This window comes from Heloderma suspectum, chromosome 10 (assembly GCF_057233095.1).
Source record: "Heloderma suspectum isolate Gila_16-S chromosome 10, 16-S_ref, whole genome shotgun sequence".
Lineage (NCBI taxonomy): Eukaryota > Metazoa > Chordata > Lepidosauria > Squamata > Helodermatidae > Heloderma > Heloderma suspectum.
The window spans coordinates 17512390-17537212 of NC_139467.1; the positions used below are offsets into that span (position 1 = coordinate 17512390).

General features: G+C 44.7%; 2 protein-coding genes across 5 annotated transcripts in view; one reads left to right on the forward strand and one right to left on the reverse strand.

The window, feature by feature from the left end:
• Positions 1 to 3607: 3607 nt before the first annotated feature.
• On the forward strand, positions 3608 to 19711 carry LOC146337840 (uncharacterized). Its single transcript, XM_084814362.1, has 7 exons — positions 3608 to 3720; positions 4754 to 4801; positions 9776 to 9799; positions 11211 to 11255; positions 13505 to 13648; positions 16762 to 16815; positions 19495 to 19711. Exons 1-6 carry the CDS (start codon positions 3652 to 3654, stop codon positions 16792 to 16794), a joined length of 363 nt encoding a protein of 120 aa, XP_084670488.1. The 5' UTR covers positions 3608 to 3651; the 3' UTR covers positions 16795 to 16815; positions 19495 to 19711.
• Positions 19712 to 21651: 1940 nt separating this feature from the next.
• The window catches only part of LOC146337841 (uncharacterized), a 58415-nt gene continuing 55243 nt past the window's right edge, over positions 21652 to 24823 (reverse strand). For 3 of the 4 annotated variants that reach the window (XM_084814367.1, XM_084814364.1, XM_084814363.1), the window contains one exon: positions 21653 to 21814. In XM_084814367.1, coding sequence (XP_084670493.1) covers positions 21809 to 21814 — 6 coding nt within the window. In that variant the 3' untranslated portion in view covers positions 21653 to 21808. Of the gene's footprint in view, positions 21815 to 24823 lie in introns of all 4 variants that reach the window. The other variant, XM_084814365.1, reaches the window with a different exon arrangement.

Sequence of the window (24823 nt, forward strand, 5' to 3'; positions counted from 1 at the left end):
TCTTTTAACACTCCAAGCTGGAAAAGAATTTCCTATGGAACTAGCACTTGATTCATAATACAGCCAAGATCATCAGGAGCCAGACAAATTCATATATTGAACCAGACTATAATTACAAGCTAGGGTACCATCTCTAACCACAAGTGTACCTCTGTATACAGAGCATGATGCATTCCACTTCTGGGGATCTCCACTATATACAAGCCCCTCTTTCATGAATACTAATCCTAATGGCAGCTACTATGTCAGTAACAATTATAACACCCCCCAACCTTCCAAAAAAGAAAGAAAGAAAAAAAAACTGGGATTTTAAGTTGTGAATTTTCCATTTAGAACTGCTGCAGCTGCCTAATGTGAGACCAGCGGCCAGCCACACACAAAAGGACCTTTTCCTTTGCCACCCCTCAGTTGTGGAATGACCTGCTGGTTGAAATGCTCCTGATGATCTCATTGAAGGTTTTTAAGCAGGCATTAAAGATGCTGTTATTCCAGCAGGCCTTCCTTTCTAGAACTCTCGTTCCTTTTGCTGACTCTTGTATACTGTTTTTAAGCTGTGCTGTTTTAAAGTGTGTTGTTTTATTGTTTGATTTTTATTTTTTGTTAAATTGTTTTTAGTTCAAGGTTGTTTTTAGTTATATGTTGTTTGTATATATTGTCTGTATGCTTTTAGGTAAATGGCTTTTAAACTTTGTATATTGTTATTAATGATTTAACTTTTGTAAACCACCCAGAGAGCATTGCCTATAGGGCAGCATAGAAATGTAATAAATAAATAAAAATAAAATAAAATAAACTTCCTGGATAAATCCATGCTTCTTGCCCACAGGAAAAGGACTCCATCGTGGTGAGTCCAATTGATCCTAATGCTGGTGAGGTGAGTGTTCCACTGGAATCCTGTCTTCTACATAGACTTAATTTCTTCCTCCCAACCCTTCATTTATTGGACAGAGAAACTGAGTCCCTGGATACCTGAAGTGAAAATGGCCTCCCAAGATTCTTCTCCTTATTTGTGAGCAGAACCATTGTGGTGGCCATTTTGATAAATATTCCCTGGTGGAAGGGGATGGAATTCTCCCAGAGTCTGAGAAAGAATATTCTCAGAAAATGTTGACCCATTTAATACAATTTACTGCTTAACCTGACTTTGATTCAAACCCCATTCAGTGTTGGTTTGTTGGTGGGTTTGTTTGTCTGAGGCATTTCTATGGTTCTCGTCAATGAAATTCACAGGGCAATTCATGTAAAAACAACTGAGAGCCAGTGTGGTGTAGTGGCTAGAGTGTTGGACTGGGAGCTCAGAGATCCAGGTTCTAGTCCCCACTCAGCCATGGAAGCTCACTGGGTGACTTTGGGCCAGTCACACACTCTCAGCCCAACCTACCTCACAGGGTTGTTGTTGTGAGGATGAAATGGAGAGGAGGATAATGTAAGCCGCCTTGGGTTCCTTGCAAGAGGAAAAAAGGCGGGATATAAATGATATATATATACACACACACACACACACACACACATACATATACATATATATATACACACACACATATATACATATACATAAAAAATACAGTTGACAGTTAAAATACAAATTAAACAAACTCAATAAAATATAAACAGCAGCAGCAACAAGAACCCTAAGAGGCTGTAAGTTCTTCAAAAATAGCATGTTCTAAACTGAGGAAGGAGATCGGCTGCAAGCTGCAGCATCTCAAACTCTCATGGTTGCACAGACAGAACTTCCTTCTGTGCAACCATCAGCTCCAAGAAAAAGGTGTACAAAATTGTGCATGGTGAGGAGAAAGTGTAGAGATAGGCCTTTGTTCTGCTTCAGTATGACTCTTCTTATGTTCACATGTCTACTGTCAGGATCAATCCCTGACATCTCTGCTTAAAACCCCCCAAAAACTGTCAGGTAGCAAACTGTGGAGAGCTATTGCAGGCTGGAGTGGGTGATACTGGGCTAAATGGACCAATTGTCTGATTCATTTGTAAGGAAGCTTTTCCAGGCTACAAGCACTCTTTATTTTTGTTACGTCAGGATCCCATGCAGTAGTGTGGAGCAACCTTCTTCATGTGTCACCACCATGAGTGAGGATAGTTGAAGACAGGAACTGGTTTCTGAATGGTGCAGCAAGGCTTTCTAAACTGTTGGCTCTTCAGTTACCAGCTTCTTTTTGCAGCCTGAGCAATGGGGGGGGGGGGCAGAGGGGTTTGAAATTGCAATCATTAAAAATAAAATAGACTAATGAATAAGTGAACAGACTAATTAAAGCCAATTCAAGAATGATCTGGCTGAGTGAACAGGAAGCAACCACTTAGCCCATTTTAAAAGTGTGGGGGTGGGGTGGGGAGATAAAGAGGAAGCTTCTAATTAAATGTACATTAGCCCTGAAATAACTCAATAGTAGTTTGCTAGTTCATACTAGACAGGCTGGCATAGCAATTGCATTCTAAATCACCGGCCCCTACCCCAAAGGTCACAAATCATGTCTGAAAAAAAGATGGGAGAACAACAAAAATGGGAAGGCTCAGTCAGGATATAGAGATAATTAACAGCTCTGGATGCATCAGAGACCATTGGATGCAAACAGGGGTCACTGGACGCATGGGTTACTTACTTTACTCAGTTTAAAGAGGGTACTTACTTTACTCAGTTGCTTCGGCTAACTTGGAATCAAAACTGAGTGAACAAAGGATGTCAGTTCTTAGTATAGAAGTAAGCCAAGGGAAGCTTTCCAAAAGCACAAGCACAGGATTGTATTCCGCATCTATGAACATTAATTAAAATAAGCATTGCTGTTCAAAAAGAACATTTGCTTCTGTTGCTTGAGTTATTAATACTGCACTCTTCAGACGACAGAAGCAACACTTGGCTGAATTGGTGCAAATAGCTTTGGTCATTGCCAGCCCCAAAGCTTCCTAAGAACAGTTGGAAACCAGTGTGTGCTTTTGTTTTTAAGGTGCCAAAAGAAGTACCCAATCTGGCAAGAACTGGTTGTGTGGCCTTATATGTAAGGCCGCATATCATATAAGGCTGTAGCATTAGATGATGTTTTTGTACTATTAGTGCCATTCTTCTTGCTTTAAACATGGCAGTGGCTTCCTTCCTGAATAGCTGGAACATTTCTGGGCCCAGGATCTGACTTCTTCCACACTGATGGAGAGCTCCAGAGTAGGGGAATTAACTGCTAATTTTAATAAAGAACTGGGACCTGCAACTAAATGTTGTAGCATGGAGTGTTTCTGTTCATATGTCCATCCACTCCATTCTACCTCCCCTCTGATTTTCTGTCTCCCTCCCTCCAACAGTATTCCAGAGTGCTGTGCCAAATCCTGCCCCCTGTTTTCAGGAACTTTTTCTCTCCCTGTGAAAGAGGCATTTTTTTCCTGCTTATTTTGTGGGTGGGAGGGGGATTTCAGATAACTTTCTCCTTATGGGGAGAGAAACAAGGTTTCCAGTTTCCACATACCTTTTTAAAGTGTAGATGATACTTGAGGGGTTTTCTTTCTTTTCTTTTTTGAAACACCACCCGTACTTCCAGGAGCTGAGGCCTCTTTTCCATCTGGAAGTTCTTCCTGAATGCCTATTGGAGAGGGCGAGGTCACATGATCTCTTGGGAATTCAGAAAGAATTGCCCAGCTGGAGATCTGGGGATGGGGGTTTTTTTAATTAAAAAAATATATAGAAGGAATACCCCACAAGAATTGCCTGTCCTTAAAAAGGTATGTGGAAACCCTGTCCCTTTCCCCAAGAGAAAATTCTTCAAAGTTCTCACCCCTCCCAGCATCTTTCTCCTGAGTTTTTGTCCCTCGCCACCACCAATGAAAAGCCAAAAATGGAGAGTCAAAAATTTGGGCGCGGCACTAGTTTTCCATACCCAGTGAGTATGCTCAATCCTAACTGGGCTGTTTTGGGGTCCCCCATCCCACCCGGTATCATTTTTCCCCTATAGTATTTTTGTATTTCTGCAAAACTCAGGGTTTCCCAAAGCCTGCTAAAACATTCCTCTTTTGTGTGAATGGATTGGATTTGGCAACATAAGGACCGGCCCTTGAAGAGCTGAGTTTGCTGTTATTATATATCAGCCATCTCCAATTTGGTGCTGCTTTCCAAATTGGGGATGTGGTGCTCACATCACCTCCAGCCAATGTACCCATTGGGTATGCTCTCTGGGGATGATAGGTGTTAATAGTCCAGCTTATCTGGAGGGCATCGGGAATGCAATGTAAACTCCTTCTGTGGCTTAAAGTTAGGGATCTCTCTATTTCCAGGCCACATCCTTTTTGTTCGCATCTCTTTACCCATCGTTCTCTTCTTTTTCCACCTTAATCTGAGATTTTTGAAAAATAAAAATTCTTCTCAAAATAGCCTTTGAATATGTGTTTAAAATGTGTATTTCCTCCCTCAAAATCCCTGTTTACATATTATTGTCTGCTCAAATACATAGTTAAAAATGCACATTCTGATGAGTTTAAACTGCTGAGAAATTTGGCCCAGTATTATTTATTTATTCATTCATTCTAAACCAGTCATATACTGCTTGATATCCTAAGATATCTTAGCAGTTTGCATTAAAAAATACAATATGAAGGCCAATATAAAACCAGTATGAAATGATAAAAACATAAAAACATACATACAATCCTATGTATGTTTAGACAGAAAAACTCCTACAGTTATGAAATGAAAAGTCATTTTAAGATGTGAATTTTCCATTCAGAACTTTGTGGATAAATCCATGCTTCTTGCCCGCAGGAAAAGGATTCCATCGTGGTGAGTCCAATTGATCCTAATGCTGATGTGGTAAGTGTTCCACTGGAATCCTGTCTTCTACATAGACTTAGTTTCTTCCTCCCAACCCTTCATTTATTAGCCAAAGAAACTGAGCCCATGGATATCTGATGTGAACATAGCCTCCCAAGATTCTTCTCCCTGTTTGTAAGCAGAACCACTGTGGTGGCCATTTTGGCAAATGTTTTCTGATGGCAGGGGATGGAATTCTCCCTGAGTCTGAGAAAGAATATTCTCAGAAAATTCTGGCTTATTTAATACAATTTACTGCTTAACCTGAATTTGATTCAAACCACGTTCAGTGTCGGTTTGTTTGTCTGAGGTATTTCTATAGTACTCTTCAGTGAAATGCACAGGGCGATGTATGTAAAAACAAAATAGAAATTAAACAAAGTCAATAAAATTTAATCAGCAACAACAAGAACCCTAAGAGGCTACAAGTTCTTCAAAAATGGCATGTTCTAAAATGAGGAAGGAGATGGGCTGCAGCATCTTATAGGTCCCTTCCAACCCTACTATTCTATGATTCAAACTTCCATGGTTTCACATAACTTCCTTCTAGAATCTAGTGCTTTTCCTTTGGAGAGCTATATTGTACCTCCAAGATAGAGATGTACAAAATTGTGCATGCTGTGGAGAAAGTGAATAGGGAGAGGTTTTCATCCCTCTCCCATAATACTAGAAACCGGGGTCATCCAGTAAAGCTGAATGGTGGGAGATTCAGGGCAAATTAAAGGGAGGTCTTCACACAGTGCATAGTTAAAACTATGGCATTTGCTACCACAGGATGTAGCGATGGCCACCAACTTGGATGACTTTAAAAGGGGATTGGACAAATTCATAGAGGATAAGGCTAGCAATGGCTTAATAACAGTCATGATGGTGATAAGGAAAGCAGAAAGGTGCTTCATACTGAGTCAGACCATTGGTACACATAAACCAATACTGTTGACTTTGACTGGCAGTGGATCTCTCAGGCTTCCGGCAGGGTTCCCCCTACCACCTTACCAGATAATGCTGAGGATTGAACCTGGCACCTTCTGTATGCTAGCCATGTGCTTTACCACTGTGCTATGGCCCCTTCCCTACTGTATCAGAGACCATATGCTTCTGTTTACTAGGGGCTGGGGAACATGAGCAGGAAGGTTCTCCTGCATTTGTGTCCTACTTGTGGGCTTCCCACAGGCAGCTGGTTGGCCACTGAGTGAGCAGAATGCTGGACTCAATAGGCCTTTGTTCTGATGCAGCATGCTTTGCCTTATGTTCACATGACTACTCTCAGGATCAATCCCTGACACCTCCTCTTTAAAAAAGAAAAGGTTGGGTAGCAAAGTTGGGAAAGATCTGTCCCCTGTGCTGTGGAGAGCTATTGCAGGCCTAATTGTCTGATTCATTTATAAGAAAGCTTTACCAGGCTGCAAGCACTCTTTATTTTTGTTAGATCAGCCTGGCTCTGCCTTGTAGTACAGCGGAGCAACCTTCTTCATGTGTCACCATGAGTGAGGATAGATGAAGACAGGAATTGGTTTCTGAATGCCAGTTTCCTTTTGCAGCTTGAGCAATTGGTCCATATATAGAAAGGCAGGGGGTGCAATTGCAATAATTAAAAATAAAAATAGACTAATGAACAATTGAACAGACTAATTAAAGGCAATTCAGGAGTGCTCTAGGTGAATGAATAGGAGGCAACCAATTAGCCCATTTTAAAAGGGTGGGTGGGGGAAGAGGAAGCTTCTAATTAAATGTACATTAGCCCTGAAAGAGCTCAACAGTGGTTTGCTGGTTCATACTAGACAGGCTCGCATAGCAATTGCATTTCAAGTCCCTGCCCCCTACCCCAAAGGTCACAAATCATGTCTGAAAAAAGATGGGAGAACAACAAAAATGGGAAGGCTCAGTCAGGATAAAGAGCTAATTAGCAGCTCTGGATGCATCAGAGACGACTTGATGCAAGGAGGGGACACAAGGACAGGGGATGTTGCTTAGCAGCCAAATAAAGTCAAATAAGTTTCCTTTTTAGTCTGGGTGTCTTGTGTAAATAATATTAGTATGTTCAATATCTTCTGTAGTAGTAGTGGTTTCATTCTGTTTGACGGCTGGCTTGATTTGCTCTCGTGCTTTATATTTCCAAGCCTTAGCCAGAGAACTGTCGGTTTAGGACTTATTCAGCCTGCTTCATTAAGCTGCTTCTGCTACTATGACTGCCATTCTTCATGCTGTAAACATTGCAGTTGCTTCCTTCTTAAATTCCTTCTCTTTTTTTTTGTGAATAAATTGGATTTAGCTACATAAGGATCACCTACCTTGAAAAAATGAATTTGTTGTTGGCCATTTCAGCCATCTCCATGTTGATGCCTTCCAAATGTGTTGAACTACAGCTCATATCTCCTCCAGCCAATGCACCCATTGAGCATGCTGTCTAGGGATGATAGGTGCCGTAGTCCAGCTCATCTGGATGGCATCTGTGAATGCAATGTAAACTTCTTCTGTGGCTTAAAGTTAGGGATCTGTCTGTTTTTTGTTTGCAAAAGAAAATAGACAGCATCCTTTTGTTTGTGTCTTTTTACCCATTATTCTGTTGTGTTTGAGAAAGAGAAATTCCTCTCAAAATAATATTTGAATATATGTTAAGAACATGCATTTTTCCCCTCAAAATATTTATGTAAATATCTATTTTCTTCCCAAATATATAGTTAAAAATGCACATTTTGATGCTGTTAAACTGCCGAGAAATTTGTCCCAGCATTATTTATTTATTCATTTATTCTAAACCACTCATATATTGCTTTATAGCCTAAGATATCTAAGCAGTTTGTGTAAAAAATACATAAAATACAATGTGAAGGCCAGTATAAAAACAGATATATTAAGAGTGCAATACTATGTATGTTTAGACAGAAAAAAGTCCTACAAATCCCAGCATTCCCCAGCCGGCCAAACTGGCTGGGGAATGCTGTGAGTTGCATGACTTTTTCCTGTCTAAACATGTGCAAGATTGCATCCTAAATCATGATATGAACATTAAAAGAGAGCAGTGCAATTACTAATCAGGAAATGCTTGTTTAAATAGATACATCTTCAGCATTGACTGTCCTGATGGCCATTTAGAAGCTGTGTATTGAGAGACAGGATCACCCTTCACCCTGCTTTTAAAAAGAAATTCAAAGGAGGGGAAATTTCAGAGAAATTCTCATGGGCTGGGTTTGGGGTTCTTGTGCTTACCTTACTTGTGAGGTGACTGAGGAGTGTGCATGAGTGTCCTGTCCTGTCTGTCATTGTACAGTCATCTCTCTGTCAGCCTGCAGCCTCCTTGGCTTCCCGCACTACAGTTAAAGTCATCATGAAGCAATTCCTCCCATGGGGCTTTTTCAGGAAGTGCAGGTGGCCTGGGAGGTTGCAGAGTGATAGAAAGATGTGTAATAGAGAGCGAAGATACGCACAGCACCCTCCGCCACCTCACAGGGATTAGGTAGGCTCAAAAATATGACCAAAAGAAATTCAAAATTCTGCCTCAAAAAAGTGGAAGCCTCAACACAGTTGATGCTGTTGCCACTGGCAGGAGCAGTGCAATAAACTAGAAACCCTTAGGAAAGAAGAAAGACCTTGTGCTACATCCTCTGCCAATAGTGAGCCCTATCTGTGTGAAACTGTTGGAGAATTTCTCCTCCCCTAGGAGAAATTTGGTGAAATTGTCCCCACAATTTCTCTGCCCACAAATAGGCTGGAGAATTTTGAGAGGCCATTTGTGTGCAGCTCTAGTACCAGCAGCCTTTGGGGAACCAAAAGTACCCCCCCAAAAAAAAGCTTTAAGGGAAAAGAACCCCTAAAACAGCCCATGGGGACTTACATTGGACAGGACAGCCCATAATGCTTGGTGAGCATGGGACGCTGACTGTTTGGGGAAAATACAGAACACATCTAGCCTCCTCCATACAAACATGAGCCCCATGCAACTGATGTTCCCAATGGCATGAGGGGGCTATGTGTCTTCAGTCAAATGCACATGGGTTTCCCCTTCAGATCTTCCACCCAACACATGAAGGTCTGGTGGCAGAGTTGGTGGGGATAGGGACATTTGGGCAGGGCCAGTGTGTGTAGCCACACTCCCACTTCAAATATTCTTGGAATATATCGGCAGGGGTGTTAAACCTCTGGCTCACAGGCAAGGGCAAAAATGTTCACCTGCTCACTGTGTTTGGAGGCATCTATGACAATAAGTATCTGGATGCAGGCTGAGCTGAACAGATGTGGAGTTTGTGGTTCTGCTCCCTTCCTTGCATACTGCTGTAAGTAGAGTCCTGTTATCCCTCCCAGAATCCCTCTTTCTAGTATAAATCCCAGGATGGACTAGCCTGCAACAATGGGCATTCTGAACTACTGGCCTAGGACAACCACTTATGCATCATCACAGAAGTGGACAAAAGACGATACAGATTTGCATACTTTTTGGATGTGCTAATTTACATGTACTGATGCAACTTCAACAGTAATGACTACCATTGAAATAGAAATACAATGCATCTCACCAACGTGGCGGTAAACAAGTGTCCTGTGTGCCTGCTCAGTCCGATATCCAGGTGCTCACTGCTGATGGACATCTGTGGGGCCCCTGACTGCTTTCCCTTCATCTGGTTCTTTATATTTAAATTGGGCAGGGCAGTCCTTCAAACAGAGGGTGCCTGAAAATAGCAGACTGTCAGCCTTACAAACAGAAGACTCTCCCCTATAAAATAGGACACATGGCCATCATCCTTGGATCAAGAAATGGATCTGTCACAAACCTTTAAAATAGCAGTGGCTACTTTACTGGGGGCAATCTGCAGCAAGGTGATGGGGGGCATGGGATGGGGGGGGCAGCAAAAAGCATCCCCCTGGGCATTTCTCCTGATCCTTGCAGATCCCCTAGTCCAGCACTCTCCATCTGTCAATGGGGGGCAAGAAATGACATGAGTAACATCTGGGTTTTGTTTTTCCTCCATTACACAGGCTTCTGGACTTCTAAATAATGTGGTGAGTATCACAAATGACATACTGATACTGGTGCCAAAATGTCCCTTAACACAGAGCCCTCGAACCTCTTCATGGTCAGGGGCCAGATTATCCCCTGCTGATCCTTCCAGGGGCCAGTTCATATGAGGAGGTTGTGCCACCCAGCGATGCAGTGAATGGTGAAACCCATGTGCACAAAAGCCACCCCAACTGAGGTGCGGGGTGGAGGAGCAGTCCACCCATATGATGTAGAGTTATCTCAGTGATCAGAGGTAACGGGGGGATTTCTCTTCCCATTAGTTTCCAGAGGACAGGGAGCCCAAGCCTCCACAGACCATTAGGGAGGTATAAGTTTTGTGAAATCCATTCTATCTGCATTTCATGGATTGCCAGGGCCCTTTCATTCCATCGTCCTCTCATTGACAAAATCAGATTTTTCCCATTTCCCGAATTTACACAAATTTTTGTCGTTCAGTCGTGTCCAACTCTTCGTGACCCCATGGACCATAGCACGCCAGGCCTTCCTGTCCTGCGCTGTCTCCCGGAGCGTGCTCAAGTCCATTCATTGCATCAGTGATGCTATCTAGCCATCTCATCCTCTGCCGTCCCCTTCTCCTTTTGTCTTCAGTCAGTCTTTCCCAGCATCAGGGTCTTTACCAGAGAGTTTTCTCTTCACATTAGGTGGCCAAAATAAATTAGCACTCTCAAAAATGTACCCCCCCAATACATAAATCTCCCTGCCATCATGCACATTTTCATGCTTTAGCTCATGGGGGAAATGTGCATTTTTGGCTGGTTTCTATCTATGTTTCCACAATTAAATTTGAATAAAATTCCGGACAGTAAAAACAAACGGTCCTCCATTGGCAGAATCTGTGTGACTCAGGAAAAGCTGGTCTTCTGCAGAACCCATGGGTCAGATTCATAGAAATCCAAACTCATTTTATTCCCTTGAAGATTTCTCCAACATCCCTAGACCAGATGGGGAACCTCTGGGCCAGATTAGGGCCACAGGCCTGAAGTTCCCCATCCCTGCCTTAACAGGATGTCTCTGCTGGGGCCCCAGCTCCCAGGCAAGGCCCACTGGCACTGATGCCTGCCCTGGTGTCTGGATTTTAATTTGATGTAGTGTCACTCCAGGGCATTATGAGCAACTCAAATGGCTGGTTGATGCTCTCACCATTGCTGCCAGGTAAACCCTCTGAAGTAGGAAAGGGCCCACCACTTTGCCAAGGGCTGCCTCAAATCCGGAGCCTGCCCCCATCTCAAGCTTTGTCAGCAGCATAGCGGTTGAGATAACAAGGACCTGGAGATAGGATTTCCATGCACATTGACTCCAAGGAAGTGCCAACAGAACATCATTCCTGTTTCCATCACTGGAGATGGAAAAGTAGAATCCGGTAACCATGCTTCATTGTTTTTCTTTCCTCAGCCTGTCGTCCCTCCGCCTAGCCATGTTCTGGCAAGAAGACAACTTGTGAGTATGCCTTAATGTGCCACATTGGCAAATGACATGAGCCCAACTCCCCATCAAGGGCAAGCAGCACATCCTCTATTCTAGCAATTGGAGATCGAAACAGACATGACTAGCATCTGGGCTTCTGTTTTGTTGCCATAGCATTCTATGGTCAGTGGACAGCCCAGCCATCAGAGATCACTAGCAGCCGGTGTCACCGACCGGACTGGCACCAATGACATCCCTTAAGAGAGGGTCTCAAGCACTGTCTGTGTAATGCAGCCTGCCCCAACTGGTGTTCTCCAGGTATTTTGGACTCCAACTCCCATCATCCCCAGCTAGTGGCCATGCTTATGGGCATCTGAGTTCAAAAAGTCAGGAGGACACCTGACTTCAGGGAAAGCTGTTGTAGTGGTTGAGGAGAGAGGGTGGAGGAGAGAGAGAGTCATAAGCCATGAGTCCTGGGTTCAAATGTCAGTGCAGGTATGAACCTGTAGGGTGGTTTTTTGAAAGCCTCTCTTTCTCCCTTTCTGCCTGATCATCTGTAATATAGGACTAATGCTGTGGGCCAACCTTGCAAGAATGTTGTAAGAATTTCTGATAGGGTTAAGACAAAAGAAAGGGTGGTCTTTTTTGAAAAACATGTCACCCACTGTGGAAAGGGGATGATCTTTAGTGATCTTTTGAGGGGTACACAAAGAGGGATGAAAACACTTGCTCCAAATCTAAAAGAGATTCCGGAGTGGTGAACATAAGGGTAAAAAAGTAAAAAGAATTAAGAACACCATAGTAAAATTATTATTTTTAAAAACAGAAAACAAATAAAAACCATGGCTGTTCAGTTAAGGAATGCTTCCTGGAATAGAGCTATTTTCAGGAGTTGCCAGAAGCAACACAGTGTTTGTGCCTGTTTGACCTGCAGGGGTAGGGAGTTCCAAAGGAGAGGGGCCACCACACTGAAGGTCTTTGCTTTACAGACAAAAAAATATGATGGAATTCATTGGCTATGTGGCGGTTTTCTTTATGGTTCTTCATGATAACAATTTATATTATATTTAGTCTCTTTTCCATAATCTGAGGCTTTGACAAATATTGCTGTATATGTCCCCGAGTTGCATATGAAATAAAACCATGCCATATTTTATACGAATCAGATATTTTGACTTTGCTTTAGCTAATTTCAGTTAGTGCACTATTTTGTACACAGCTCTGTGTAGCAAGACTTCAGTGTCAGACGTACTGCAATTTTTCAAAGCCTTGTGCTCTTTTGCAAATTAAGGTAGTCCTTGCTGAACCTGAGCAACCAAATCACTTAGGTCAGGGAAGGCTCCTGTCAGCAATTAATAAAAGGGGGAGGGCCACTTTGACAAAGGCATGGGTCAAGGCCCATCTCTCACAATTGTCTACTATCAATTCCCATTCCATAGATGCCGCATGTCTACCCTGCCCCACCTCTCAGCAGGTCCAGTTTAATTCACAAACTTCCCTCTCCCCTACTCTGTTTTGGCTCCCATATTTTATTATCTTGATTCTGCCCCCCACCCCCCGGCAAACAAATGGACTGCATTGCATGGGAGCCAGAATCAAGGTGCCAGGGCCAAATTGGAGGGGAGCATGCAGGGAAAGTATGCTTTGAAGGTGTGGAGAGCTGGTGGGATGGGTTGGGGGAGGCCATGCTATTCATGGAGACTCCAATTGGGCTATTTTGGATCCCCTCCCCCTTTAAAGTCCTGTTTGTTTTGAAATAAATCCAAGAGAAGAAGGGGATAGCAATGGACTCCATGAGACAATAAAAGAACAGAACAGAGGCACTTTGGTTATCCCAAATAGGGATGTACGAGTGGGTGATTTTTGGATTTTTGCTGCCCCTTAAGAGCCTTCTAAGAGCCATTGGCCACACAATGGGTCTGCCAGACTTGTTCCATCAGATCTGGCCTCCCACTAATGCTGATTCATTTAGAGTCACTAGGCCTGTCTTCTGCAACCTGGTGCCCCGCAGAAGGGTTGGGCTGCCCCCCGCCCCGCATCATTCCAGCCATGATGAATGATGGGAGTGGAGAGCACCAGGATGTGGAAGGCTGCACTAGGCTCTAAGGCAGCCTTTCCCTACCTCTGGATGTATTGGACTCCAACACTCCCAAAGTTGTAGTCCAACACATCTGGAGGGCAATCAGGTTGGGGAAGGGTGCTGTGTGGGGAACCTCAGAAGGTCATTTAGACCAGCTGCAAATCTCATGACTAATGCATGGTAATGTTTCTTTGTGTTTTAGGAAGAAGAAATAGAAACCGGTGGACCAGGAGGCAAGGGGAAAGGAAAAGGAGGCAAAGGGAAAGGAAAAGGAGGCAAGGGGAAAGGAAAAGGAGGCAAGGGAAAAGGAAAAGGAGGCAAGGGAAAAGGAAAAGGAAATAAACAGGTAAGGTAAGAAAGGAGGATACACTCCCAATGGTCTTCCCATTCCATCAGTCATTCTAATGCCCAAATGTCTGGCTACCCAGTTCAACCTGAATGGCAGTCAAACTGCTGTTATGACCTGTGGCCCATCGAAGAACAGACCCTAATGCATTTTCCCCGGTGCCATCTCTTGTTTGCCTTAAGCTCTCCCCACTTTTACCCTTTGCCTTTGATACTATAGTTGCGTGTCTGTGTGTGTTTTCTGTTGGGAAATCTCAGAATGGGAAAGGGAATATCTCACCTACTCCTCTCTACGTCGCTGCAAAGGATTTATTGCAACAGGCCCTGAATTACAGAGGAGTGGACACTTTGGAAGTCTAGGCAGCCCCTAAAGCATGGGTGGTGGCCTCCAGATGTTGTTACTACTACTCCCATCATCCCTAACCATTGCCCATGCTGGCTGGGGCTGGTGGGGGTTGTAGCCCAAGAACATCTGAAGGGCGCATTCCTGAGCTAAAGCTTCAAGAGGAATGGGCTTAAGTGGATTTTGGTTGAACATGAGAAGAAACATATTGACAGTAAAGGCAGTTCAACGAGGGAACCAATTGCCTGGAGGGGTTACGGGTTCTCCCACACTGGAGGCCTTCAAGTAGAAGCTGGGAGGTCACCCGTTGGGGATGCCCTAGCTTTGGTTTTCTGGCACTGAGCAGGAGGTTGCACTAGATGGCCTACAAGTCATCCTCCAGCTCAAGGGTTCTCTAAGGGAAGCCTTGAAATCTGGCAGTGGTTGTATTTCAACTCCATTGCCACCACCAATGACCACAGTCTGACAAGTTCTGTGCACCCAGCCTGTTTCTTTGCTCATGTAGTGCATGAGATGGAGTTGAATGCTGCTGTTCCAGGGGGAAAATACTCAAAGCTGTACTGGGTACAGGAGTTCATGGGTGTGCCCAAAAGAGCTCTCTGGCTTGTAGCCAATGCATCTCTCCCTCCCAAACATCCTCCAGCCCTTAGAGCCCATGACATCTCCTTTTCCATAGGCTAAACACCTGCATTTCCATTTCCATTGCTGCTTTCTGTCCAGCTTTACAACCCCTGCCTTTCCTTTTGCCCAACCAGTCTGCTGGTCCTTCCATCAGTCCTGGTCTCTATTGGGTTCAGTTGACACATACAGCAGAACAAGGTGATGGAATGGACTACGAATGTACGAGAATTTAATTTCATGGGAGCATGCCATGTTCACAACCCTGAACATGAGTGTGATCAGGAGAAGGTATCTGCCAAAAATGTTCACAAATGCTCGAAAATGTGTTCGCATCCAATTTGGGCAAATTTCCCCATTTGGTTTTTGCATATTTCAAACGTGCACAGAGTTTTATATCACCCACACTTTACTTTATGGGGAAAATTTGTGCTAATTTGGGAAGGTGGAGGAATGGACTAGGGCTCTACAATAATTTCATTCTTGGTCACAAAAGATGGGAGCATGCCCTGTTCACAACCTCAAACATAAGCATGAGCAGAAGGGCGCATCCGACAAAAATGTTCACTAATTCTCGAACATGTGTTTGCATTCAATTTGCACACATTTCCAACTCATTTTTTGCAAATTTAAAAAATGTGCAAATGTTAAATCATCCATGTTTTAGTCTATGTGGGAAATTTGTGCAAATGTGGGGAGTTTTTGCACAACTTTCACAGTCGATAGCTGTTCAGCTTGCGGAATTTTCCTATTCACACAAAACAAACAGCAGTTACAAACACCAGAGCAAATGGAAAGCTGATGTTCAAAGAATCTTGGTGAACTTGAACATCACTCATTTGCACATCCCTAGAATGGGCTGCACCCATTCAGACAGTACTTTGGAAAACTCCCCTTTGTTACCAAGGAAGGAAGGAAGGAAGGAAGAGCCTTTCTTGCAATGAGAAAGCTATCACCACAGGAAGAAAATTTCTGTCCCAGTGTCACCCCCCACCCTTGGGGATTCTTCTTCTTCTGAGGAATTTATTTATTTATTTATTTATTTACTTACTTACTTATTTATTTATTTCATTTCTATACCGCCCAATAGCCGAAGCTCTCTGGGCGGTTCACAAAAACTCTGGGCGGTTCACAAAAATTTGGCTTGCCAGAGCTCAAAGACTCTTCTTCTGCTGAGAAAGATCCAGAGGCAGTCATCTCAGGAGGGTGTCGGAAATGCAGCTGAAGTGGAGGCAAGCCCCCCTGGACTGTCCAGTGGGGGCCTCCCTCCTCCACCTCCTACTTCCCAGGATGGTTCAGATTATGAGCCAGAGGTGGTGAAACCACCCAGCCCTGGTGAACAATGATGTATGAAGCATTGAGAACAGTTCCAGTGACTTGGGAGACGTGTCAGGCTATAGCCAGCTCTATGAGGCCTTCTTTATATAGCCAGCTTTGCCGGAAAGCTCCCTAAGAAGTTGCAGGTGGGAGCTGGGCACATCCAGACTGGGGCCTGGATAAAAGGTTGAGCAAGTGTTGGCAACGACATTGGTATTTGCCCCTGGTATCTGTGCATGCCGCATGATCCTGAACCCTTGGCTTGACTTGGACTTCGTGTATGATTTCGGACTGATCCTGACTTTGCCTCTCCTTCACCCTTAGTTGGATTGTGGACTGTTTGATGAATTGCTTTTGGTCTTGTGTCTTATCATCTCTGACTATGAACAACCTTGAAGCTGTTATCTTAATAGCTACTCTCTTGGCAGGGCTCCCAGTTAGAACAAGCTTGCATGTTTGGAAAACATACACTATCTGAGACAGGACACCCAGCCATTTTCCTGCTTTGCTGGCTTTTGGACTGTAGGGCAGTTAGGACTGCAGGAAGGCATTCAAGGCTGTGATTCTGGTGGTGAGGAGGTGATGGGTGCTGAAGGAAGGCATTCAAGATTGTGATTCTGGTGGTGAGGAGGTGACGGGAGCTGAAGGAAGGCATTCAAGACTGTGATTCTGGTGGTGAGGAGATGACGGGAGCTGCACAAGAGGTGGGGCACACATGTGTTGCCCACTGCTTTTTTAAGCCTTTTGATAAACTATTATTTAGGCTGTTATTAAATGCCAAGTCTGTCTGACCACTGATAAGGATCAGAATGTACTAAATGCTGTGTTTGTTCTAGGAGGAAGAAGAGGAGGAGGAAGCAGAAGTGTAAGCAATAAGGACCTCACCATTGGTAAGTTCTCTAATGCAGAAGATCAGTGTCTAAAAATGCAAGACTTGTAGCTTTCAACCTTTTCCAACTTGAGGGCCAACTTTATCCCCAAGCTACAACATGGGCTGTGTCATCTCCTGGTTTGAGGGGTGGGAGGCTTGGCCAAGGTGCTGTCAGTGGACCTCTTCCTGGAGTGAGTTGACCTCTTTCATGGTGCTGCCTCCACTGCCCATTTGGTTTAGCCCTTTGGGCCCAGTCTTCACAGCCATCTAGAGGTAGAGGTGAGCAGCAGCAATTGCTCCTTTTCCTTGTTCAAGTCACTGCTCATTTAGAGGAACAGGTGAAGAGCAGAGGTAGCAAGAAGGTGGAGCAACAGGGGCACCATAAGTTGGTAGTGGGCCCACTGCTGGGTTGTGAGCCTTGACAAGTGCTCAGTGATGCCAATCCCTGAACGTGAGACACAGTGTAATTCCCCCACACACACATACATGCACATATTTTTGTCTTTCCTTCTCTTTTCCATTTTCTTTTTTGTCTTTCTCAGGGTATTTGTCTTTCTCAAGACATATCTGCATTTAGACATAAAGATTTAACTATCATCCCTTCTCCCTAGAAATCCCTAGAACTGACATTCTGTGGAGGAAGGTGGAATAGAATCTGTAGCGGAATCATTAGCACTAAACTACAAGGATTTGGTCAGGTCAGGGGGAGCAGTAGAGAAACTTACTTAATTTGTAGCATATTTCTTTATTTCATACATTTATAACCCAAACTTCCTTCCATTGTGGAACTCAAGGGACAACACCAATGAGATCTGGACATGCTTAACTTCAGCAAGATAGCTTTCATCAGGCTTCCCCAGACCATGCCTTTCTCCCTCCCTCAGAATACAAAGGTAGAAGTACCACCGGTATGACCCCTGCCCCCTCAGACCAGGCTACAAGCAACCTGTGGGCTCTGACCTACTGGTCAAAGAGTAGTGTGCTAAACCAGAGGTGGGCAGACTTCAGGCTTGAGGAATCTACTTTGTTTTTTAATAGAACCCCAAGATCCACCAACTAAAGCCTGGTGCAAAAGACATACCATTAGAATTAAAGAATTCTGAGCCCATGGATTTGTTTTGGGTATCAAAATTGGAGTTCATAGTCCTTCAGCACAAAAATCTACTCCTCATTATCTCCAAGTTTACTTTGTTTCAGCAGTATAATTTAGGGAGGTGGGGAAGAATTGTTTTCTTGCTGCTATTGGTAAACCACTGGGAGTCAGAAACCCTTGGTGATCTACCACAGATCACCCAGAGATCGACTGGTAGATCCAGATCTACTGTATGCTGCTCACCCCTGTGCTAAACAAAGGGGTGGGGGAGAAAGCCTCCCCAACAAGGTTGTGTGACCAAGGGACATACACTGAGCTGGCTGGTATCAGTCTGGCTAGGGAAATGACCATCATTATGGTGGGAGGCTCTGCACATTGTAAGGCCCTGGGAATGAGGGAATGTAGTATCTTTTCATATATTCTACACAGAAAGGCCCATTGCATTCCAGCCACGGGGTCCATGTCAATGTCATTTACTCCTATGGAGAAAATAAAGACCAATTATTGTGTGTGGGGAGAAGAGAGCATTTCTATGGCCCCTGGGAGAGCATTCCAGGAACCATAGGATTGCTCGGAAACCCCCTCCAAGGTTGGAGAAAGCACTCCAGGCTTGGAAGGGGGACTCAGAGACCCAGCCCCAGGCCCTGACCCTGACCCCTCACAGCCAGCTCAGAGAGAACCACGCTGGCTGCCTTTCTGAGGTTGGAAAAGCAAGCTCAGAGGAGGAGGCAAGGGGGTATTCTGGTGGGTGGGGAGGGGAGGAGACTGGAGAGGCCAGAATATTATTCATCCTGAGCTTCCTCCAGCCTCCTTCTCCCTCTCTAGAGAAAATTGCCCATCTAGCAAAAATCACCAAACATGGAGGACGAGAAGCCCGAGAAGGTGAAGATTGCCTCCACTGTTCCTTCTGCTTCAGCCTGGCAAGGCAGAGGAATCTTGGAAGCCTCCAAGTCTGGAGGCTTCCAAATGGTGAGGGTGCAATCAATAGCATTGCACACTAAATGTGCTTTGTGCTTCTGATAGCTCCAGCATCTGGGCTAAGGGGTATGTTCTGCTCTCTCTCTCTCTCTCTCTCTCTCTCTCAAATGAGATGGCTGTGTTTTTAATTTGTCCCATAGGACTCAGTGGGAGAATCAAGACTCCTCCTATCTGCATAGCCCAGCCCCTTCATTTGCATAGGTCCACCCTGAGTCTGCTTTGTTTTCTTTTTTTGCTGGTAATGCTAACAATGATGCTACCCTCAGAAGTGTTCTTTTCTTTGGAGTAACAGATAGATACAGGTTGCAGTGAATGTCCCAGACATGATTCATGCTGACAGTTCCAAATCAATCATGAATGCCCCCCAAATGGGAGCTCTTTAGCCATTTTTTTCAGATATACACTAGTTAACTCAAACTATCACATGTAAGGGGATGGTTAGCAGTGAACAGCAGATCCCCGAGCTTTCAGATGTGCACAATCTTTGTGCAGGATTTTCAGCACAACTGAACATCAGCAGAATGTTCACCACCTTTCGAAGATTCACTGTAATGTATATACATCCATATTTGTATGACATATATGCATTCACTCACCTCTCCCAATCTGCCCTGCTCTTCTTTCCAGATGCCACCTGAATTCTACTGATATCTGAAGCAACACCTGGCAACTAAACAACATACCCTGTTCCCTGCTAACCAGAGACAGATCACATTATGAAATATCTATAGCTGTGGTGGTGGTGGTGATTGCTGGTTCCTAGTGAATGATTCAGGTTCTCCTGTAGAACATGCTACTGTCTGCTCTGTTTAAGCTTCATGACAATAAAAAAAATATAGCACTCACTTTTCTTGTTTCATATTTTCAAGTAGTACATTGGAATGTGTTTTTTTTAGCACAACATTATAACTACGGCCATAGAAGTTACTAGTCCTCAATAACAACAGCAGCAAATACTATACTTGTTCCTGGCCTGGCATCATCACCCAGCATACTGGGGCATTTGCTGAGGCCCATATACTCCAGCTGGGCTCACTATTGCTGACACAATGCCTGTCTCCACCCAGCATACACTACCACTCCCCCACCCCCCACAGTGGTGCTGCTGAAACCACCACCCTCCTTGCCATGTGGCTGCTTGAATGCTTACCTGGAGGCACAACTGTGTGAGGGGGAGATTGGCACTGACCCCACCCCTCCCCCTTGCACACTCACTTTTTGGATTTCCCACTTGGCTCCCAGACAGTTACAGAACTGCCGCCACTACTGAATAAATGTGTTCACTCTTGAGCATGAGAAGGGAAGGGGCAAACAGCTTCAGAAGCAGCACCACAGAGGGCCCAAGCTGTGATGGACACTGGGGGTTGGGGTGTTGTGCTGAGTGGCCACTGAGGGCAGCCTGCCCAAGATGCCCCAACGGATATAGGCCTGCTGTCTTATCAAATACACCCATGCTAGTTATTTGTGAAACATGGAGGCGGAAATAGAAGAAATAAAAAAGAACACCCACATTTTATTTATTTACAATTCTCTTGCCTGGAAATCTTGCTGGACCTACTTTGTTTGTTTGTTTTGTTTTGTTTTGTTTTTGCTAGAACCTCCAGATCCACCAACCACAGCCAGGAGCAAAAGACTTCAAATGAAGGAACAGTGTTCCTCTGAGCAAATTCTGAACCTATGGATTTGAACAGAGCTGAGCTCACAGTCCATTCACACCAAATCCGCTCCTCCCAGTCATTCCAAGACTTCTCTGTTTCAGCAGCCTAGGGAAAAGTAAACTGTGCTGTGTTCTTAAACAGGGAGGCAGAAATATCTGCTGATCTACTGAATATCACTCAAAGATCTGCCAGTAGTTCCCAATCTCCCTTCTGGCCACCCCTGTTGTAGGTTGTAAACCTGAGGGCAAAGACTGTCTTATTACTGACCTGAATAAGCTGCTCTGGTAGGGTTTTTTTTTAGCTGAGGAATGGGACAAAACATGATTTAAAATAATAAATAATAAAACTAGTGTAAATCCCATATCACCACAGGGGCTAGCAGTCTCATTATGATGGGATAAAAACATGTTTGCCCATTTCCCTTGCAACTGGAAGACTTTCAAAATAAATGTACTACAAATAAACCAGCAAAGTTGACCCCCCCCCCAGATGCTGTTTTTAAAAAGATTGTTTACCATTACTTGATGTTTGAGGTCAAAAACATGTAATGTAAGATTTTCTCTCTTCTCCCTCTGGTGTCCTTTCAGCTCTTTCTCCTCAGTTTCTCTTCCTCCTCTCTAACTATCACCAACTGACTTTTCTTTAGCCCCTTTCCCAACATTCTGTGCCTGTCCTTTCATTGGCTCAGCTCCAAGAGCTCACAGGACTAAGCATTATTACATGTGCATGCACACAGTGTGTCACATGTTACATTACATGCACAGTGTGGGACATATGCATTAACCTCCCCTTTGCCTCACCCCTCTCTCTTTCTGATCTGCCCTATGCTCAAGCTTGGAATTTTTTTGAAGTTTCAAAATTTTCTGCATGTCTATGCTGCTCAGGCTTCAGTTTAAAAAAAAAAAAGAGCAAAATCAATCTGGTTGATCTCTAGTTATAAGCATTACACTACTGTATTATATAAGCTGTTAGGAAGGTGTACTTAGCAACTGTGCCCAGTATTCATTCTCCATTCTCTGGCCTTGTAATGTTTGCAGCATCTTGTCTGTGCAATTAGACCATAAATCACACATGCGTGCGCGCATGCACACACAGAGAGAAAGAGAGAGAGAGAGAGAGAGTTGTTTGGGTTTTTGAGAAGTCAGGTTTCTTTATTTGCAAAAGGGGCTATGTGAAAATCTGCTGCAAAGAATGGCTAAACTTCTACAAAAGTCATTCAAGAAGACATGACAGAAACATGGTGAATATCATCCGGAGAGCTGTTGTGGTTGATTTTTCAGAGTCTAATACTGTAAAAGAAGAAAAGAAACAATGGTAAGAATTCAAACTTAGAAAGAGCTGCAATAAGGCATTATAAAAAGCAAGCTTAGATTTTAGGTATGGAACTGAGATCAGGGCTCTGTTTAAGCCCCAATAAGGAGGGAGAACTAAGCAGCAGTGGCACAAGCAGCTGTAATTCTCTAGATTGCTACATCATGCTAGATTTGTAGCCCCTACGCCAGTGGTACAGCCTGCGCTTAAGCATTAGGGCAGATTCCTGATCTTTCCCAGCTATTAGCTGTGGTCACTAAATGGAGCTTCTGTGTTCAGTGGTAGTATACCAGAGGTGTCAAACCCTCTTTCAGCTCGAGGGCTAGATTGAATTTCAGAGAAGCTCTTGGGGTACACATTCTAGTGGTGGGTGGAGCCTAAGGCAAAAGGGGCAGGGCCAAAGGCAAAGGGGACGGGAGCCAAATTACCCCAAATACCAGCATAATTTAACTTAAAGCTCTTAGTACTGGTAGTTAAGCCTTGGGAGAGGCATTTCAACCTTTTAGAATGTGGAAAAAAACTTCACAAAAGCTGGAAAACCATCCACATATTAGTGGTTGGGGGAAAGGGATTGGGCCCAGGAAAAACGGGACCCCCAGATGGGTGGATTGGGGTCCCAGCTGGGCCAGATTTCCCCCATGGGCCTGATGTTCAGAACCCCTGTAGTATATCTCTCAGTAACTGGTGCTGAGGGAAAACAGCAGATGATGTCCTCTGCCTCCATGTTTTCCTCATGAGCTTTCTTGGCACCTATTAAAAAAAGCCTGTTCAATGGATTCATCTGGGCAGGGCAACATCAGAAATTTCCCCCTAACCTCGCTAAATGCTCGAACAGAGCTCCTCTGCAGACAGCTGTCTACACAGAGGGATCTATCCATGGCCACCACTGGAAACAGCTTGCTGGACTTGATGGCAGTGATGGATGTGAAATTCAGTTCAGTTCTGACAAGAATTTACCAAAATTTGCAAAGTCCTCCATATTCAGGACAGAAAGAACTTGAGATTAAGGGCATGATCCTATGCATGTTCAGACAGAAAAAAGCCGGACAACTCCCAGCATTCCCCAGCCAGCCTTGCTGGCTCAGGAATGCTGGGAGTTGTAAGATTGTTTTTCTTGTCTTAACATGCATAGGATTTCACTCTAAAACAATCTGAATGTGCGAGAAATCAAAATGGACAGATTTCATCCATCCAGGCACAGAGTGTTGAGCACTTAGGTCTAAAAGTCCCTATGTCTACTCTGTACAATGTTTGGAGCTTCCCCCCCCCCCTTGAGACGTACATCTAAAAATGCTGCTGTCTCACAGAGAGGGATGCAAAATGCACCAGACTGTCCATTCTAAAAGGGTCTTTCATATTCTAAATATGGAAACTGGTTTAGTTGGGAGAAACAGGGCATAGCCTGAAGGCACATGAGGCAGCCATCTTGCTACAGCTAAGCAGGTTTGGGTCTGGCCAGCGCTTGGAGGGGAGACCACCTGGGAACCACAGGTAGCCACCTTGAGTTCCATGATGGAAGAAAGGTGGGATATAAATGTAATAAATAAAACAAAATAAAAACAGAAACTGACAAGATTCATCCATTCAGGCCCAAGTCTTTGAGTGCTTTGCTCTTAAAAGTCAGGCTTTGAATCCCTCTATATTCAGCCAGGTGTGTGGTGCTGAATTAGAGCTACAACCTCCCCCCGCCCCGCACTCTCTTTCGACAGACTCGTCCTCAGTTTTAAAAGCTTTATGGCAGAAGGTACAACATAGTCCTCTCCATGCTGGGAATGGCTATACCTATTGAATCTGTCTGGTGCAAAAGGCTGAGCATTTCACTTTGTTTTGTTTTTTTTTATAATAATTTACCAACAGTTGTGTAGTTCATGGGGGTGAGCGGATGACTTACCCGGTTCCAGTCCAGGGCATCCACTGGGGGGGGGGGAGACAATCCGTCCCTCCCCCCTGGAATCCTCCCTAGCTGCAGCCATACTTCCGGCCGCTGCTGCTGCGCTGCGGCCACAGATGGCGGCCGCTATGCCTTCGGCCATGATAGGCTACGTAAATACTTACATAGCCTATCAAGGCAAAGAGCAGGGGCACAAATGGCATCCATTTATTTTACTTTTTTCAATCTGAAGTCCCTTCTTTCCTGAATATGAACTACTAGGGATGTTGGAGAATTCCGCCACTGACTCCAGTGAGGCCGGATTCTTTAGAATCCCCTGCTCTTTGCTGTGATAGCCTACGTAAATACTTACATAGCCTATCATGGCCTAAGGCACGGACGCAAATGGCGGCCACTACAACAGGCACCATTTGGGACCACAGCAGCCCGGCAGCGGCCGGAAGACGACCCGGAGCTGGCGGAATGGAGCACTCACCTCTGCACCCCTCCGGAATATGTCCAGGCTGGCTCCTCCATGCAGTGATCCTGCGGAGCCGGCCGCTGGCTCCACAGCACTGGCGATACGGCCAGCCGCCGTTGCCGTGCCGTATCGCTGTGCTAAGTCTGGACGCACACAAATGGCGTCCACTATGCCATTTCGTCCCTGTTTTTTCATGCAATAGGCTACGCAAATATCTACGTAAATATAATTTGTGTAGCCTATCACGTGAAAACAGGGACACAAATGGTGTAGTGGACGCCATCTGAATCCGGACTGAGCACAGCGATAAGGCATGGCAATGGTGGCTGGCTGTATTGCCAGCGCTGCGGAGCGGGCGGCCGGCTCCGCAGGATCACCATGGAGAAGAGCCGGCCTGGATAGATTCCGGGTGGAGGGACAGATCGCCTCCCCCCCTCGGACCCCCCCCCCAGCCAGAATGGGGTAAGTGATCTGCCCACCCCTAGTAGCAGCTGACTTGCCCCGGTGGGGGTAGGGATGCAGGAGAAATTTGAGACAGTCTAAAATGAGCTCCCATTGAGATTTCTAAGAATCTGGCCTGTAGGATCTGCTGTGAAGCTACCCCCTTGGGCTGCGCAGCAGAGTCCATGGACTTTC